The sequence below is a fragment of the Cnephaeus nilssonii genome, assembly GCF_951640355.1.
Source record: "Cnephaeus nilssonii genome assembly, chromosome: 7".
NCBI lineage: Eukaryota > Metazoa > Chordata > Mammalia > Chiroptera > Vespertilionidae > Cnephaeus > Cnephaeus nilssonii.
In genome coordinates, this window is record NC_137078.1 from 88,075,446 (window position 1) to 88,095,277 (window position 19,832).

The 19,832-nt window shown below is 45.4% G+C and overlaps 1 protein-coding gene across 1 annotated transcript in view; it reads right to left on the bottom strand.

The window, feature by feature from the left end:
• Positions 1–8,982: 8,982 nt before the first annotated feature.
• MACO1 (macoilin 1) overlaps positions 8,983–19,832 on the bottom strand; it is a 55,787-nt gene continuing 44,937 nt past the window's right edge. The window contains exons 9-11 of the mRNA XM_079778177.1: positions 17,364–17,484; positions 14,932–15,106; positions 8,983–10,381 (exon numbers count right to left, since the gene is read on the bottom strand). Coding sequence (XP_079634303.1) covers positions 10,179–10,381; positions 14,932–15,106; positions 17,364–17,484 — 499 coding nt within the window. The 3' untranslated portion in view covers positions 8,983–10,178. The remainder of the gene's footprint in view (positions 10,382–14,931; positions 15,107–17,363; positions 17,485–19,832) is intronic.

Sequence of the window (19,832 nt, forward strand, 5' to 3'; positions counted from 1 at the left end):
ACAACAGAGAGCATCCTGGGGGTGGGGAGTGTCACATCAAACCCCTCTGCTCTCACAAGGAATTCAGTTTACTCAAAGTCGGGGTCCATGGGTCTCCAGGGCAGCCTCCCCTGGGCCTCCCCCACAGACGGCCCCAGACCGCCCGCCCTGGTGCCTGACGTGCCCGCGGGGCCGTTCCTTTGGGGCTTGCGGACACGCTGGGCTCCAGTGGTGGCCGCTGGAAGGTTGCACTCTCCAGGAGCGGGAGAGATTACTCTGTCAGTTTCCACTGGTGGGAGGTGGGGCAGACAGATGGAGGCGGGGGACGTTGCAACACGCACTCCCAGAGCCATTCTGACATCTCAAAGAGGCTGCACAGGGGACTTGGAAGGTGGAATTCTCTCTCTGTTCACCTCCACGGGCCACAGCCACCAATCAGAAGTCACGCCCTGGACTAATGTTAGTAGTCACAAATTATTCCTGTAGTTACTCTTGTTTGTTGGGAAAATTCTTAAAACGGAGCTCATGGGGGAGGAAGATAATGAAAGGGGCCTTGGGGGCAGGAGGGGTGGGACTCATTGCCTTGGGCTTTGGCCCCTGGAACTACTGGTGTGTGGCCGCCTTTGGGCTTCCTGGCTCCCAGCCTGGGGGGCTGGGTTCCTTTTCTGTCACAGCCTCTCTGTTTATGCATGCAGCCGGAGGTGGGCACCCAGCCGGAGGTGGGCGGGTGCCCGCAAACTAAGTCTCCCACCTTGAAGCTGAGGGGCCCAGCCTTCCTTCCTGAGGCTCCTGCTCTCCACCCCAGGGCTCAGCCAGTGGGAGGGCGCGGGACTCCAGCTTGGCCTCTCTTTACCTCGGTCAGCTTTGGCTGTGTAACAAACAGCCCCACATCTCAGGGGCTTATGCCAGTATCAAGCATTTTTTGCTCACAGGTCTGAGGGTTGGCTTTGGCTCTGCTCAGCTCTCAGCCAGTGTGGCCCCGCCCAGGGAGATACTGTTCCCCGGGCAGAGAGAGAGCCAGAGGCTAACCTGAGTCCCCCAGGGGCAGGTAAAGCTTCTGCTCAGATCTGGCGAATGGGATGTCCATGCACATTCCCTGAGCCAATCCCCACACCAAGGAGGGCGGCTGTCTAATCCTCTCGCTGGGGATGGAGTGAATAACGGGGAACAATAATTCAGGTCTATTATCGTCTCCCAAAACTCTTGCTTGAGAGAGACTGAGTCATGGACCCATTCACCTCAGGAGTGGGGCCCAGGCCCCTGCGAGAACCCAAGTACTAACTCCTGTCTTTCCCAGCGGGCTTCTCAGCTTCTAGGCCACCCTAGATGCGCCCACCCCCTCCCTTTCCACTCAGTTCCCTTTTGGGTCTATACTGACCATAGGCTGTTTCCATGGCTTACAATATAAAAAACATCAGACAGAAAGAACACGTGATGACAACACATTTGAGACGATGCTAACAGATTCTCCCTTTGGAAATTGGAGGGCTAATGATTTAAACGGGCCAGCGTGAGAAGTGTGGTCGGCGAGGAAACCCAGGATAAGGACCTGGAGGGAAGCCCAGCGGAGAGAAGAGAAAGCAAGAAGAAAGCCAGCGAGGGTCTCCAAGGAGAAGGTGGGCAGACAGACCAGCTTCCCTCACATCTCAACGTGGCCAGCTAAGAGCACCTAAGTCCGGGCCCCCACCCGAAGCCCACAGACACGCCTGGCACATCCTCCGAGGCCCCAGGCCCCAGGCCCCAGCCAGGACTGAAGATTTCTCTTATTACTCTCTAGTTCCCAGTTTTTCAATCCTGGCTGTTCATTATACTGTAAACTCCTAGGGAGTTAAAAAAAAAAAGAAAAGAAAAGAAAAAAGCCCAGATTTCCCCCCTGCCCAGTTAAACCAGGCTCTCTGGGGGCAGGCCCTGGGGATGGGCACTTCTAAAAACTCCCCATGTGGATCTAGTGAGCACCCACGATAGAGACCCGAGGCCCGCTTCTCCCAGCTCTGCAGAGCATCGAGAGAGATGCCAGCCCCAGGATGCCAGATCTGCAGATTTTTTGGCAGAAAACAAAAATCTGGATCATGTGAAATCTCCCAATTTTTAAATGTTAGCTCAAACTTATTCAACTCTATGCAGGTCCAATAAAATATGTCTACAGACCACTCAGTAGGAACCTCTGGGCTGTAAAGGCTCTAAGTTTGAATATCTTTGGCCTTGCTTCCGCCCGCTTGGCCCCGGAAGCCCTGGTGTGGATGGGACTTAGTGCTGTGCTCAGTGGGGCGTCAGGCCTCAAGCTTCAGCAGGTGAACTGTAGAGGTGACAGGGCCCTCACAGGTAACTGTCTATTCCTTGGTTCCAGCCAGGTCGTCCTGAGCACGGAACCTACTGTGATCCCACCTCCCCACCCCCAGTAGATACTGGGTAGAACCAACAAGCAGGAGAGTGGGGGCAAGTTCCAGCTGGGGAACTTTACCCCCAGCTGCTCACCCCAAGTTCTCCCTTGGGTTATTGCTGGCTTTTTTTTTTTTTTTTTTTTTAGTTGGTTTGGCTTTTAATTACATTTAAAATGTGTTTTAAAATCATTAGTTTTCGCCCTAACCAGTTTGGCTCAGTGGATAGAGCATTGGCCTGCGGACTGAAGGGTCCTAGGTTCGATTCAGGTCAAGGGCATGTACCTTGGTTGTGGGCACATCCCCATTGGGGGGTGTGCAGGAGGCAGCTGATCGATGTTTCTCTCTCACCGATGTTTCTAACTCTCTATCCCTCTCCCTGCCTCTCTGTAAAAAATCAATAAGATATATTTAGAAAAAAAATCATTAGTTTTCTACTATAAAAGTAATATTAAATTTATTGTAGAAAACATGGAACATACGGTAAAGTATAAAGAATATGAAAATATAACCTTAACTGCCCCTTGGGTTCTGAATACGAAGTGATTCCAGGACGCCCTGAAAGAAAGTCCCTACTCGGCGTGCTGAGGGAGGGGGCCCGGAAGTCTCCCTTGGGAACAGAGCTCCGTTTCCTGAAAGCTTCAAGAAATGCAGGAGATATTCAGTGCCTTCAAAAGACTGGTCCAGCAGGCCTTTGATACGTATCAGAGACAGACTAGGAGAATCCACGTTATTTTTTAGATCCATATTTCTTCTTCCTAATACAGTGATGGGCAACCTTTTGAGCTTGGTGTGTCAAACTTCGCCAAAAAACTGAACATAACTCGGGTAGTGTGTCACTTTGAGGAAAAAACTAACTCCAAGACTCTAGTCGCAAATGTTTCATCCTCAGGAGCAGCAAACGTTTCATCCTCGGCATGCGGCCGCGTGTCATCAGAAATGGCTACGCGTGTCAGTGCTGACAAGCGTGTCATAGGTTCGCCATCACTGTCCTAATACATAGGAACAACAATTACAGTTAAGGAGAAGAAATCTTAAGGAAGAACCTCAGCTGGCTGTTGGAGGTGAAAAAAGACCTTCCCTAAGGTTGCATGCGCCCTCTGGTGGCAGCTGCAGGGGATGGCTTCAGGTGGGGCGGGGCCCCAGGACCAGCCCTTCCTCTTTAAGTCAGTGGTTCTCAAAGTGGGGTCCCGGGACCTAAGCTCCACTTGGGAACTTGTTAGAGACACAACTTTTCAGGCCTTACCCCAGACCTCCTAAGTCAGAAACTGGAGGTGGAGCCCAGACATTTGTGCTTTCACAAGCCATTCGGGCAGTTCTGATGAACGCTGACGTTTGAGAACGATTTTTCTAGATAAGAATGGACCTGGTACCTGATCATGTGTCAGCATAGGTCTGAGGCTGAAAGAGAAGGGAATGGTGAAAACTGGCGATGCTGAAGGCACTGGGGCGGGGTCTCCTAGAGGTCCCTTGCCCACACTCAGTCTCATCTCCTTCTCAACCCTAAGATGTCTGGAGGCTGCAGAAGTAGGGAACGGGACAGAATGGACCGTCTCCCAGAGTAAAGCAGTCCAGGCTTCTTGGACGGGGCTTAAAAGGCCACATACGTGTGTGATGCTAAGCCTGGGAGTCGTAGGAGAGATCAGAGGTGTAATAACAGGTGATTTCAGAACCCTAGCAAGCCCATCCAGAGGGGATGTAAGACTTGAACCTCAGGCAAAGGCAAAGGAATGAAAAACAACCATTGAGATAGGAATAAAGCAGGAACCAAGTAAGCCCAAAGAATGAGGGAGGCCAGAAAAAAGTGCGGCCCCTTGGGCAGATGGAAGGAGATCCTTGAGACATCCACTTAACCAGACACCCTCCTGGAGGAAAAGCTTTCTAATTCAATTACTATCAAATGAAAACGCCCCACAGTGACTCAAGATGCAGCGGGCCAGCACGTGGGCAAATCTGGTCTCAGGCTCCAACTCGGTGAAGAATGGATAGGCCCCCAGCAGGTTGCCTGACAGAGAAGTAATTACTCTCAGTAAATCCAGCTGTTGGGAAATCTTTGCACCTGGCTATGTGGAGCAGGAGTTGGTAGAGAAAATTTGATAAGGAAAGCAAGGTTTCAGCAGAAACCAGAGATAGGCAGGTGAAAGACGTCACGATAAATGTGTCTCCCTCTCCTTCTGGAAACAGTTCTGTTTTCCACTAGAACGATTTCAGAGATGCTCTGATTCAGTTAAGATACGTTATTTCAGACTACACGTCTAACCTGTAATTAACCTTATTCGTTCCATAGTATTTATGGAATCCCTCCTGGGTGGCCGTCGTTGTTCTAGCTTCTGGGGCTGCAGCAGTAAAAAAGCAGGAAGTCTCTGCCCTGGAGCCTGCCTTCTAATGGGGAGGAGAGAGAAACAAAATGAGTGACATGTATAAACCCTAAGGAGGTCTTCATCTCCAGGTCCCCCTCCTCCAGGAAGCTCTAAATTCTGAATTTTCAGAGCCTGAGCGTGGCTTTCTCTGAGCCTGAAGAGTGACAGTGTGGAGCCTTCAGGTTCGTGTGAGAAATGCTCACCTGTCCGATTTCAAATAAGGGACTTGGAGACAGAAGTATGGCGAAAAGGAGACTTAGTAAGTTCTCGAGAGCGGGTGTCCGTCCGGTTGTACAGGCACACCTGGGGTAGCGAACACAGCCTATTTATTCAGCCGCTCCTCCAGTTCCTCATTGGCTGAGTACTATAAGGTCATCTGTTTCCTCACACGTCTCCCATTGGGCCATTAAAAAAAGGTGGACTGAGGCCTTTTTTAGTTGCCTCCACTTCCCCGTCTAGTTGAGGCGGGCATCTCGGGGGTTCCCACCGTGCTGCTGGCTCACATCCAGTTCTTTGTTCTTATAGCCTCTTCCCTCCTCCCTACATTCAGTTTGCCCTGGGGAATTCGGTAACCGTTGCCGTTAAAAGTTGACTATGGATCACAGAGGCCTATTCCCTACAGCAGCTCGCACAAGGGCTTCCAAACATTTAATAGGCAACCAAGTCACCTGGGGGTCTCGTTGAAATACAGATTCAGATTGGGGTGGGTGTCTGGGAAAGGGGTCCCAGAGATGCTGATGCCCAAAGTGAAGCTGCAGATCACACACGTTTGAGGAGCTCCACTTAGGAGTCAGGCTGTGGGGGTGGAGCTGACCCAGGAGCAGGAATTCACCAGGTCCCGGCCTCACCTTGACTCTGAGGCCACAGTTCTGGACTTCCATCGGGGAGGCTCTGGGTAATTTGCAGAGAACTTTTGCATGTCACCCTGTTCCCATAGTAACTACTTGTTGAAGGTAAGGGAACAGCACCTGCCTAGAGAGGGTAAGAGAGGTCACAGAGCAGGTGGTGGCAGAGCTGGGAGCAGACGCTCAACTCTGTCTAGAGGGCTTGCTGGCCTGCAACAGACTAGACCAGTAGAGTAGGGGCTGCCCTTGGGCAAGTGCTGCTGGCCTTTGAAGAAGCCAGCTCAGCAGGAAACATCACTAAGAGTCACAGGAAACCAGACATTTATAGGTCTCAGAGGCCTTTTAACCTCAGCCGTGGAGCTACTGTAGCCCAAGTGAAAACAGTTTACTACTTGAACTTCACTTAATCGGCTTTGGGGTAGGTTTCCAGTTTACCATTTCAGCTCCCTCTGGTATTGTGTGAATTCTGTCAGAAGCAACCTAATACCAGCTCTTAGAAATGCTCAGCCCTCCCAGGTACCTTGCCATAGCCCAATGCATACAGGTGGGTGAGCATGGGAAACCGGGGTGGTCAGAGAAAGGACCATTCCTTTCCTCCTGGCCAGGAGCCGAGAGGAACTGTTCATTCTCATTTTCTAGGACCCCTTGGAAAGATGGTCACAGAAAGAATGGACACACAGGATAGCTTCTTCCTTATGTCAAGTTGGGAGATGTCAATAAGAGGTCATCTGGCCAGTCAGAACACACTCTGCCTGCTCTTTAGGTAAATATTTAACCATCCAGAATGGCAAACACTGCTTTATGGCATGTAATAAATTGTAAAGTACTAAGACATGGGACTATTTTATGATGGGCCTAAAGAAACAAAGACGGTCCTAGCCGGTTTGGCTCAGTGGATAGAGCATCGGCCTGCAGACCCAAGTGTCCTGGGTTCGAGTCCGGCCAAGGGCATGTACCTCGGTTGCAGGTTCCTCTCCAGCCCGGGCCCTGGTGGGGGCTCATGCAGGAGGCAACCAATCGATGTGTTTCTCTCACATCAATGTTTCTCTCTGTCTCTCCCTCTCCCTTCCACTCTCTCTAAAATCAATGGGAAAATATCCTCGGGCGAGGAGAAAGAAAGAAGAGAAAGAAGAGGAAGGAAGGAAGGACAGGCAACTGGAGATTTCCTTGGTGGAAAAGAACGAGCCGTCGAGAACGCTATGGGCAGACATTTCTGCAGGGACGGCTAAGGTAATAAAGCCAAGATAAAGTAGGAAACTCTGCTTGCGGTACTGTGTGGCGTGTCTGCGAGACCCTAAACGGCTGAGACGTAGGGGGCTATCCAGCAACAGGGACATAGGTGAGATGCCAAATGCAGAATTTTCAAAAACTGGAGCCAAGATCAATGGTAACAACGGCCAAGAGAGGACAACAGGGCTGAGAGAGGCACTGGCTTCTCAGAAGATGAAAGCAAAGCCTCCAGGAACACGGGAGGACTTGGGAGTGGTTACTTTGGAGGTCAGTTTGGATCATAGCAGGAGGAAACCCAATAGGGTATTGGTCACAAAGTGGGCCAACAAGATTCTGGAAAACGGGAAGGAAATTTGCTCTCAAGATTTTCTTACCAACTATCTTCCAGCCCCACTAACTTGTGTGTGTTTTTTTTAGGACAGGAAGACAAGTCAGCCTTGGTTCTAATCAGTTACCAGAGAGAAAGAAAGAGGGAGGGAGCAATTTACAATAGCTAAGATCTGGAAACAGCCCAAGTGCCCATCAGTAGACAAGTGGATAAAAAAGCTGTGGTACATTTATAACACGGAATACTATGCAGCAGTAAAAAAGAAGGGTCTTTTCTCCTTTGAGACAGCATGGAGGGACCTGGAAAGTCTCATGCTAAGTGAAATAAGTCAGTCAGAGAAAGACAAGTATCACATGATCTCACTCATATGTGGAATCTAATTAACAAAATAAACTGATGAACGGAGTGGATCCAGAGACATGAAAGCAGGGAACAGAGTGTGGAATCTCGAAGGGAAGGCAGGGGAGGGTGGGTGGGAAGTAATCATCCAAAGACCTTGTATGCATATATGCATAACCCATGGACACACAAGGGGGTACTGAAGGCCTGGGGTGGGGGGCGGGGCAGGCTATAGGGGATCAATGGGGGAAAAAAGGGGACATATGTAATACTTTGAACAATAAAGATCCTATATAATAAAAGCCTAATATGCTAAGTGTCTGGTCGTCTGTTCAACCAATCAAAGCATAATATGCTAATGATATGCTAAGGCTGCTCAAATGTTTGCTATGACATGCACTGACCACCAGGGGGCAGACACTCCAACCGGTAGGTTAGCTTGCTGCTGGGGTCCGGCAGATCTGGACTGAGAGAGATGGGCCGGACACGCCCTGGAGCCCTCCTGCAGTCCCTCTCCAGCTGGCCAACCTCCTGTGTCCCTCCCCGGCCCCAATCGTGCACCAGTGGGGTCCCTCAGCCTGGCCTGCACCCTCTTGCAATCCGGGACTCCTCAGTGGATGTCGGAGAGCCGGTTTTGGCCCGATCCCAGAGGCCAGACCGAGGGACCCCACTGGTGCATGAATTCATGCACTGGGCCTCTAGTTTAAAAAGAAAAAAGAAAGAGGGAGGAGGGAGAGTAAGAGGGAGGAGGGAGAGTAGGAGGGAGGGAGAGAGGAAGGATGGGGGAGGACGAGGGAGAGGAAGAGAATGAGAATGGAGATGTCTTAAGTAAGACGTGAAATGAAGCCAACTGGATGGATTCACCCCAAATCCTGTGTCTGCTGGACACGGCCATCTGACAGGGAGCTGAGATGAGGAGAGAACAAGAGCAATAACCTAAGGTTCATTCAGAACAATCAAACTTGTTGTGCCCTCCTAAAAAGTTAAAAAGGCAGAAAACTAGTTTATCTGTAAGAAAATGTTTATTCTTTTGAACCCCACAGGGAAAAAAAATGCAGCCAAGACCAAGTATTTAACGAAAATAGTGTCCCAAAAGGCAGCAAAATGGGGGAAACCTCAACACAAAGTCAGTGACAATTTTCCATGTTTTTGCACAAAGATGAAAAAAATCTATGACAATTCTGAGTAACACTTTCATGGTGACAATTACACAAGATGATTCAAAAATGCAAAATGGCAGCAACATGCACACCTGGCTAAAGCTAGAAGTTTTTTTTATCCCAAAATAAGAGCTGTGTTTAAAAGGATGATTCTTTTTAATACTTCTATTTTGCTGACTTGCTTGTCCTACTTAATTTTCTTTAAATGAGACGTACATGCCAATTAACAGGAAATTTCAGAAGAACTATGTCCTTCCAGAATCCATGGCAAGGAAGCAAAACCAATCTATTTGGTTTCTTAATTTTCCTAGTTTCCAAATACAATTTTGCTTTGCCCCTCCCTCTCCCAGTCCCTCCCCCCACCCCCACCCTGATTCTTAAACACTTCCAAAAGTTGCCAGTGCAAACACTTTTCTATCAATGTATAATATACACTTGAAACTGAAATCTTTGTGCAGAGTTTTGAGTTTAGAATTTTTTAAACAAACAAACAAAAAGAAACCCTCCTTGGCACAAGAGCTGAGGAATAGTCAAGTTTGTTTTAAATCATCAAACATAAGATGATGAAGAGTGAAAAGCACAGTTAAGTGAAATGAAAACAAAACAAAACAAAAACAAAAGAACCTAGAACTGCAGCTTTTATTAGCTGTCATTGCAGTCTCACGTACACAAACACCACCCAGCTCACCTTCCCAAGGTGCTGGCTCTTAGACGGTGGTGCTTTCTATGACAGGAAAGAAAGTGCTGGCGTGGTGGTAAGGAACAGCCCAGCTACCCACCAGTTTTACAGCAGGATCCGCAGTGAGCTTGATACAGAAAGAAGATAGATGATGACAAAGGGGGAAAATAGTCTAAAATCATCAAGTTTCCTCTTGAAATGTCTTTTCCCAAGGCACTGTGAACAAGACTGCTGCTAGCAATTTTCTAGGTCTAAACACACTGATGGGAATAGAAACATTTCAAACACATCTAGTCTCATCGCCTGAGTCTCTCCCCTCAGCTTAAATGACACTCCTTCAATTTGTTTGGTCCTTAGAGGGGTAATCAAATGTTGTTTTCTGTAATATCAAGAATCACCTTCTTGAATTCAACTATACAATCAAAACTGTGTTAGGTTATTTAACTCTTTCACTCTTAAAAACAAAGTTTTCATTATCACCCCACATGGATCCAATGTGCAGGTTTTGCTTATTTAAGAACAAAACAAAACAAAAATAGAGGATTGAGAAGCAAAACCCCCCTTTTTTTTTCTTTCTTCAAGAGGAAACTGTAAGATTACATAAAAGGCAAAACTGGCTACTTGAAATCCAAGAATGGTTTTAATGCATTGGCCGAGAAAAATAAACTGCAAAGTTCTGTGAGGTCTTCTAAAAATTTACAAGAAAAACTGATGGGCAGTTCTAATCAGATGTGGATGTTACCTTTCCCCCCTTTCTAAAAATGACAACATACACAGTCCCACAAAACACAATATAAACTTGTTGTTATCTTGACTGCCAGAGATGCTCCTTTGCAATGCCTTCTGGTAACCAAATGGTTGGGTGAAACACAGCTGGTCTTCACTTCTTCATGGGCTGGTAAACAGAGGCGTTGGGATCGAGTCCAGAGGGGCTGGTCTCCACAAATTTGGAAGAGTAGTGGGGGGAAACCGTGCTCAGGGGGCTGGTGGCGGCACTGTACGTTATGCTGGGCATGACGGCCATGACTTCGGCTATCTTCTGTTTTAGGTCCTTGATTTCCTGGTCTTTCTGAAGAATTTGTCCTGGAAGATCAAAGACCCACCATCAGTGAGAAGGGAGGGCTAACCCAACCCAACACAAGGCCCTCCTAGGCCAGCCCTAAGGGGGTGTGACTCAGCTTTGATGTCAGGGTTTGTAAGGGGAGGCAAACTTTCCTGTAAAGGGCCAGATAGTAAATAGTTTAGGTGTGTGAGCCACATACTGTCTTTGTCATGTTTGTGTGTGTGTTTTCAAACCATGGGAGAATACAGAAACCATTCGCAGCCAATGGATGGTACGAGAACAGGCAGCAGGCCAGATTTGGCCTGAGGGCCATGTTTCACAGTGAAAGGGATTCTGTCTATGTAGGTGTGACTAAGCAAAGAGGTTAATTTCCAGGAGCCACGTTTTGAGCACGGCAGTCACCAATGGCAGCCTAAGAGGGAATGATTTCAAACTATGGCTCTCCCTCTTGAGCTGCAATATTTTTCTGGGAGGGTGGACTATCTCTGGGTATCAGACCAAGAAATACAGAACAACTAAGGCCTCAGAACTGCCCCAGGTCCTCATATAGAAAATAAATGGAGCTCTGGCTCTGTGGCTGCTGCACTGGGGGCTCAAGTGACTCAAACTGACTGCCCAGTTTGCCATGGGCTGAGCCTTTGACACCCTCCCTCACTACACTTAGTTTCTTTCTTTTTTTTTTTAATATATTTTATTGATTTTTTACAGAGGAAGAGAGAGGGATAGAGAGTTAGAAACATCGATGAGAGAGAAACATCGATCAGCTGCCTCTTGCACACCCCCTACTGGGGATGTGCCCACAACCAAGGTACATGCCCTTGACCGGAATCGAACCTGGGACCTTTCAGTCCGCAGGCCGATGCTCTATCCACTGAGCCAAACCGGTTTCGGCTACACTTAGTTTCTCATCCAAGCAGCGATGCCTGCCTCAGGACTTTTTCCTTTCTTGCCTCAGGGCTATTTCCCTTGCTCTATGTTAACTCCTGGGGTTTCTATTTCTACTTCCTTACAAAGCTTTCCCTAATTTTCCCATTTAAATCAAACCCTATCCCCTCAACTCGTATTCTCAACACATTCTAAACTTTCATTTCTATCACTTTACTTTTTGTAATAATGATCCTATATAATAAAAACCTAATATGCTAAGTGTCCAGTTGTCCATTCAACCAATCAAAGCGTAATATGCTAATGATATATGCTAAGGTGGCTCAACTGCTTGCTATGACGTGCACTGACCACCGGGGGGGGGGGGGGGGGGGCGGGCAGATAGTCAACTGGTCAACCAGTCACTCTGATGTGCACTGACCACCAGGGGGCAGATGCTCTGACTGGTAGTTTATCTTGCTGCTGGGGTCCAGCCTATCAGGACTGAGCCAGACATGCCCTGGAGCCTCCTGCAGTCCCTCCCCAGCTGGCCAACCTCCCGTGTCTCTTCCCAGCCCCGTGCACTGATGGGGTCCCTCAGCCTGGCCTGCGCCCTCTCACAATCCAGAAGCCCTTGGGGGATGTCGGAGAGCCTGTTTCGGCCAGATCCCGCAGGCCAAGCCAAGGGACCCTGCTGGTGCATGAATTCGTGCACCGGGCCTCTAGTAATAATTATATTAGCTAACACGTATGTTCCAGACACTGTTCTAAGTACTCCCATATACAAACTCATTTATTTATCACAACAACCCTATCAGGCAGAAATTATCATCAGCATAATCCATTTTATAGATGAGGAAACAGGCATACAGAGGCTGAGTAACAAACAGCCAGAATTAAAATCTATGCAGTCTGGCTCAAGTCTGCACTCCTGCCTACACATTCTTCCACCTCTCTTGTAACTATTCACTTAGGTGATGACTTGTGTTCATCATCTCTCCATTGGGCCATGAGCTCCATGAGGACAGGGACTATCTACTTTTTTTCTCTCATTACGGTATCCCTAGTGCCAGCCCAGTACAAAGCTGAGGCGCTGCAAGTTATGCATCCTGCCCAGTTATTAACAGGTAGAGCAGGATGTCAACCCAGGACCCTTCGTTCCAAAGCCCATGCAATTTCCATCATTCTTTGAAGCTCCCTGGTCCACGAGAGGAAGAACACTTAGGAGCAGCACTTCAGAAACTTAAATGCTTAGAAAAGAAGGAGGATGCATTTGAGTCGTACTCATTCTGAGTCCTGTGGAAGATGGTAACATATTTAAAACGTAGCTGCCCATGGTGGCATAGTTTTTAAAAGGATGCAGCAGAGATGAAAGTAATTTTGAAACCAGGATGAATCAAATGATATAGATAGTAGGAAGGAGAAAAGCAACACAGGGGTTTGATTTGAATTACAAAATTGGGTTCTTATTGGAATATTCTGAGCATGGCAGTGAAGGGAAGTAGTGGGAAAGGCAGCAGCAAAGAGCCATAGAAAGAACCTGCTCCCTGGGACTTCCTTCATGTCTCCTCAGCTTTAAGCAAGCATCAAAATCCTCCTTCCCTTTTAACAATTAGCCTCAGGTGAATGAAATACCTACGGCATCTGATATATGAGCCACTGGATCTTTTTTCTTCTACACAGATTTAAATTTGATTTCTTTAATCAGTAATATGCAAACATTCCCAGAGCTTTTGAAAAAGACATTTCTCTCTGCTTCTTTGTTGCTTTAGAAGAATTCCTGGGCTGACAAGCCAAGCTCCCCTCAGCTACTTGGAGACCAGATGCTGCTTCACTGCAGGGGGAAATCTCTTCCACGTTTGCAAATCGGAGTAAACGGGGTGCTACAGAGAGAGGTGGCCCCTTCTCAGGGAGCTGGGCCAAGCAGGCAGAAAGCCAGTGTATGATCAGAAGTTCAGCTTTAAAGCAGGATCCCAGGACCCTTCTTTTTAAATGCTTTCCCTGAGTCCACAGATTAATAAGCCCGCTTCTCAACTCCCTTCTCTTTTTGCTCTACCACCTGGGCCATTCCAAGCCCCTCTATGGCTTCACTAACTTCTCGTAACTTCTATATCCCACCCCCCACCCACGGGGGGTTTGGTCTTTCTCTGGAGTTTAGGCCCCAAACTCCCAATGACTGATGAACTCTTTTTACCTGGGTGTCCAGGAAGCAACTCCAAATGGAAACATCCCAAACCAAACTCACTCTCTCTTTTCATTCCTCACACCTTCCTGTTCTTCATTCTTGGTTCTGGCACCTTTATCCTTCCCTCCCGTCTGGACATCCTGCTCCCCCACTCACCACTCTTAGCTAGGACAGTGAAAGCTTCCTAAATGACCTCTCTGCCTCCGCTGTCTTCAAACCCATCTTTCACACAGCTATTGGAAAGAGATTTCCAAAACAACAGCCAGAACATCTCACCCCTTCCTCCTGAAAACCAAGGACGTAAGTTCTCTAGGATGGCTTCATTCATGGTCCTCCTGATCTCCCACTCTCTTCTTCTAGGTCCCCCAACTTGAGGTCACTGGTCTGCTCACCTGGACATTCCCAACACTTTCTTTCCTTCACTTACACTATTCCCTCAGGTAACAATGTTCTTCCCTGCCATTCTCTGCTCTCAGAATTCATCCTTCAAAGCTGAGTCCCCTCCCTCATGAAGCCACCCGATATCTCCTCCCCTTTCAAGCCCTCTGCCTCTATCTGAGGGCAGTAGGCTGTGGCCTGCCCTATCACAGGATCCACAGGGTCCATAGCACTAAGGCATGATTTGCCTTCTTCACACTCATTCCCTCATGGACATAAAAGAGTCTTCCAGAAACAACATGGCAAGCAAAATTACAACAGATTGAATATAGAAAGAGATGGGAATGGAACTATCTTTTATTAAGCCAGAAACTAGAGATTTGCTAAATGTAAAACAATGTCACTTTTCTCATTAAAATTTTTTGAAAATATTTTTCATAAAGATATTATTTATGTTAACAATATGTTTATGTTATTTTAAAATAAATTATGAAATACATGTTTGAACTTTTCATTTCTAATAGACAAATGTTGACAGATATAATCCAGTTTTTATAAAAACATCTTTGGGGTACTCAATGATTTAAGAGTGTAAAGGGGTCCCTAAGACCAAAATGTTTGTTACTGTCTGGTCCCTCAGGGATTCTCACAGGGCCTGGCACACAGTAGGTCTCAATAAATACCTGCTGAGTGAACAGCCAGTTCTCCAGACTCTGCTCTCACCACTTCGACTGTAACCTTCTCTCCAGCCAAGCACAGCCAGCTGCAGCTCTGAACACATCAGGCCCTCCTAGCTTCCCTGGCCTCGCTCAAGCTGCTGCTTGTTATATGCCTCTCTAGTCCTCACTCCTCTCTACTGCTTCTTCACTGGGCTAACCCTTTCTCATCAGTCAAGACCCAGCTCAGACATCAGCTTCCCTGAGCCCTCTGACTCCCCAGGCTGGCTTCGTCCCTGCCTCTCTCTATGTTCCCACAGACCCTATAAGTACTGCTGCACCAGCACCTCTGAGTGACTCTGCAGTTCTCTAATTCAACAAAACTGTATGCTGGGCACTTAAACCACTAAGGAGAAAACGGAAATGCTCTGCGTCCTTGTGCATTCTCAGCCACACCACCTCCCCTGGGGGCCCGCTGTCCTCCTACCTTGGGCGATCTCGAGTTGCCGCTTTGCGTCCCCCAGTGCGGAGAACAGGTCGAGCTTGATCCTCGTTTCTGCGCTCAGGCTGTTCTCCAGGTGCTGTGTTTTATCTTGCATGGCTGAGAGAGCTGACATTAACACCTCAGTGTCCTTCTCATTTTCCTTATACTTCCGAAGCTCCTATCAATATCATCAAAGCAGCAATGTTACAAGATAATTTTGGCATCGATGTCTACAAATTAGCCTGAAATCACAAATAAAATCCCGCTATTATTGACCTGGCCCCTAGAACACAGAATGCTAGTATTCTACGGGTTTAGACCTCACCACTTAGAGGGCAAAATGTATTTGTATGGTAATGTGCACATAAAAAAACATTTTAGATAAATTTGACTAAGTTGGGTTTTTCTGTCTCCAAATAAGACACTGTCTTACAAGCTTAATTCAGAACCAAAAAGAACGTTTTCCTGGCTGCCAGTTGCAAATGTTGCTGTAATACTGTAATCAAATTTGCCAAAATTCTACTCTCAATTTGCACTAACAATTGTAAAAATGTTAATTATTTTAATAGGGCACACTGCAGAATAAGTCCACTTAAAACATCTGGTAATGTAACCAATGAATATATGTGTAGAGATATTTTAATTTCTTCATTTTAAAAGAGATATCCATACTTATTATAGAGAATTTTAAAATATATTCAAGTTCAAAGAAAAAAACGAAAATCACCCAAAATCCCAACATTGTGAAAATTTGATACATATTGTTTTAGTCTTTTAAGCACATGTGTATCTTTTAACATAAATGAGATAACAGTATATGTTCAGTTTTGTATAACTTAAAAAAACTTATATAATCTCAAATGTTCTTTGAAAATATAATTCTTAATGGCTGCATAATACTCCCACACATATATATGTACCATAATTTATTAAATGAATCACCTATTGTTAAGATTGTTTCCTTTTTTTTTTTTGCATTTATATTACCACCATGATGAACATCTCTGTATATATATCATCAATAAGATTTAAAAAAATACTTACCTTAGGTTGAAGTCCTAACAAGAGAAATACTTAAAAAGTAGATGACCCTTTCCAGAAAGTTACACTTCCCCAGCAATGTCTGAGGCCTGCTTCGTTGCAGGCTCACTCAGATTGATATTATCATTTAAAAATTCTTTGCTAATTTCACAGGATACAAATGATACTCAATTTTAATCTATGTCTTGTGATTAATAAGGATATAGTAATATGTTCTTATCAGCCATTTCCATTTCTGCTGTGAATTAACTATTGGCATCCTTTGCCTATTTTTCTGTATATTTGAGCTTAGCAATTTTTATGAATTATTTATATATTAGAGTATTCATTTCTTATTTATATTTGTTACAATATCTATACTCCCCCAGTTGATTATTCTCATTTATATTTTGTATTTTTTGCTTTGTGATTTCTTCCATTATATTTTTGACTGCAATGTAATTTTTAACTTATTTAATTTTGGGGTGACTGACATTGGTTAATAAGATTATATAAGTTTCAGTATTATAACACATCATCTATATATTGCATTGTGTGCTCATCACCCAAAGTTTAGTCTCCTTCCATTACCTCTTCCATTATTTTTGTTTAGAAAGTCTTCCCATTTCAAGATTAAAGAAATTCTACTATACTTTCACCTAGTTTAAAATAAAACGTCTTTTTATTTCTGCATTCAACTCTTCATCTGGAATTTCTTTTTGTGTATGATGGAGATGACCTTCTAATTTTATTGTTTTTTCCTCACCATTCCCATCCATTTCTGATGCCACCTTTACCGCACACTTTAGGTATTGTCTCTAGGTCATCTATTCTACTCCACTGACATGCCAGTAATTTCTTACCAGTTCCACGTGAGTCAAATTACTGTAACTTTATAATATATGACATTCATTTTAAATGTTCCCTTGAAGTGCCAATGCCAAATACTTGGCCACAGTACACATGGCTCCCAAAATGGGCTACGTTCACAGCACTGGCAGCTTTCCTCGCAATGTTCTGCACAGAACTGCAATCTGGAAAAGCTCAGAGCAACCTAGAATGGTCAATTCCCTGGGGATGGAGACACGGTTAGGGCTGATAAGAGATGTATAAATCCCAAAGGACACTAATCTGGCCTATAACCTAAAAAAATAAAATGAATCTACAGTAATTCAAATTCTGGTATAAAACATGTCAAAGGACCATCAACATTTCTGGCTTGCATTAGAATCTGACTAAATTAAATATGACATCAATGAGCTGGACAAGATTAGAGCTTCCTCTTGTCACAGAGATTTTCAGATGCAATGGGATTTGCCTGTATCAAAAAGCACCATTTCCACATTATATCATAGGTCACCAATCAACGTAGAAGAAGAATTCAAGTACGAGAAAGCCTTTGGTTCTCCCATTACCTGAACTTTCAGTTCTAGTTCTCTGATCTGGTCTTCTTTCACCTTCATGTCCATTGTGAGCTTCTTGCCCTCTGCCTCCAATTCTCTGATCCGATTCCGTAAGGTTTCGGTGCACTCTCCCCTTTTGAAAAAGAAGAGAAGAAAATAAGGGGACTTACAAGACTATTGGTTTACTTATATTGCAGGATTGGTATTTCTCTATACTCCGAAGTCAGTCAGGTATTGGCTGTCTGGTATTCTCTCTATTCTTTGATAATTTCAACAAACTCTTTAAAAATAATTATCATTAACGGGATATCTAATATGAGCCAGGCACCAAGAGAGGTACTTCACCCACACTACCTTCTTTATGGGGATAGGGTATATTATCCACTTTTATACCAGTAAGTAAGATAGAATACTAGTTCATGGTCACCTAGTTTGTAGGTCACAGAACTGGGATAAAAATGGAGGTTTCCCAACAAGCTTCCCACCCTGACTTGAGATAATGCACACAAACTGAGCAAGGCAGAGCCAGACAAGCCCAGCAGGGGGCAGTGAACCAGAATTTTTTTTCACTTTTGAGGGACTACGCCTTGAGACTTTCACCTTTCTTTAATCATGGTTGCCACAGGCCTGGAGTAAACAGAAGAAGGGAGCAGCATTAGGTGGCTTCTCAAGGCTACAATAAGGATAAACTACAAAAGATGATGGCAAGATTGCAGAAACAGCCTGATGGAGAAAGTAGGTGTCTTGCCTACACAAAAATATAGATCCAGTGAGAGACTCAAAGGCTTGAGATTTCATTAAGAATAGAAACGACCTCTACACAAGTGATGGCAAATAAGGACCATCTAAGGGTAAGATCAAAACAAAACAAATAAGCTTAACTGGAAACAAAAGGGATTTAGAGTAGAGAAGAAAACCAACTTACTGATTCTCAGGTATAAGAGGCACTACACAACATGGTTAAGGAATTGTCATATACTTCTCAGTGGATTTTGGGGGAAGAAAAAGGGGGGGGGGGTAGGTGGTAGATGAATTAAGGACAGCACAGGCCACACTAGATTATTATTCAGAAAAATCTCCTGCAAGTGTAAGTGCTTCAGAAATGCTTGCAAATCTTCAAACAATGAACAAACCAAAAAGTCCACATTAGATTAGGTTAGGGTTAGGCAGACTAATAAAGGGTCTTGTGTGTCTATATAGATGCTGCTAAGCCAAGTGAGCTCAGCTATCTGCAGTACAGAGTCTGCTGGGGCGAGACAGGATAACACAGGAGAAAGAGTCCTCTCCTGCTGTTATTTCCTAAAAGGTAAGCTGAGGATTGATCAATTATTCTGCAAATGCCAGAACCCAAAAGAAGGCTATTAACACACCAAATACAAAAAAGCCAAACTCAAGAAAGAATGCCAGTAGAATTATACCACACAGATACAAATGACGATAGAAACTTAAAATGAAATAAATAATAATTTACCCTCACTCTGCATCTGTAAACCCGTAACTGACTTCTACCATGCAAATGACTTCACTAGTCAAGAAAACAAAGGAAAAAAAGTGAAGTAGAAGCCAAAAACAAACACAGAGGCTCTTAACTATTTTCTCTCCTTGCTTATATTCAGATAGCAGTTACATATCAAGTTTGGAATATTTGCATACTTTTCAATGGTATAGGAAGTGGACCCTAATTTGCATCACTCCACAAGTTCAATGATATCTAAGAGTGACTTATGTTTCCTTTCCCCCCATCTTCTCCAGCTCATTTGACAATTTGCTGATATCCAACAAAGACATGAGAGTTAGTACATAGTACTTGGGAACCAAGATTTTACCTCTCTTCCATCTATATATATATATATAAAAGGCTAATATGCTAAGTGTCCGACCATCCGACTGGTCGCTATGCCGCGCACTGACCACCAGGGAGACAGACACTCAACGTAGGAGCTGCCATGATGCGCACTGGCCATTGACAGAGAAACGACACCATGGACCTGATGCCCACAAAGCAATACTTGGCTTCCCCCAAGTGGGACACAGGCCCCACCACCACCCTAAAGCGACACCCCACCAAATCGCAGCTGACACTGCCGAGATCCCACAGCATAAAATGCGGTCCACAGCCCAGCCCAGCCTGGAAACAGTGGCCGTGGGCGCCGGGTAATGACGTCATGTAGCAACGCCCACCTTCCTCTCCCTAGTGACTAGCCTCCTTAGAGTTTCTTCAGCCCAGGAATAGGACTTGCTTTATAGCCAGGTGGAAACATTTCACACTTTAACCAAATGTCTGTGAAGCATTTTCCCATGCCTCATCTCATTTGGTCCTCACAGAAGTCCTGGAGTAGGTAGATAGGAGACTTGGTGGAATCCTATTTTCTTTTCATTAGCCAGAAAATGCAGATTTAGAAAGCTTAGAAACTTGACCCGACTGAAAAGAAGTAAGAAATGGTTGGCCTTGAAAATTACTTCAGGTTTTCTCACTGCACA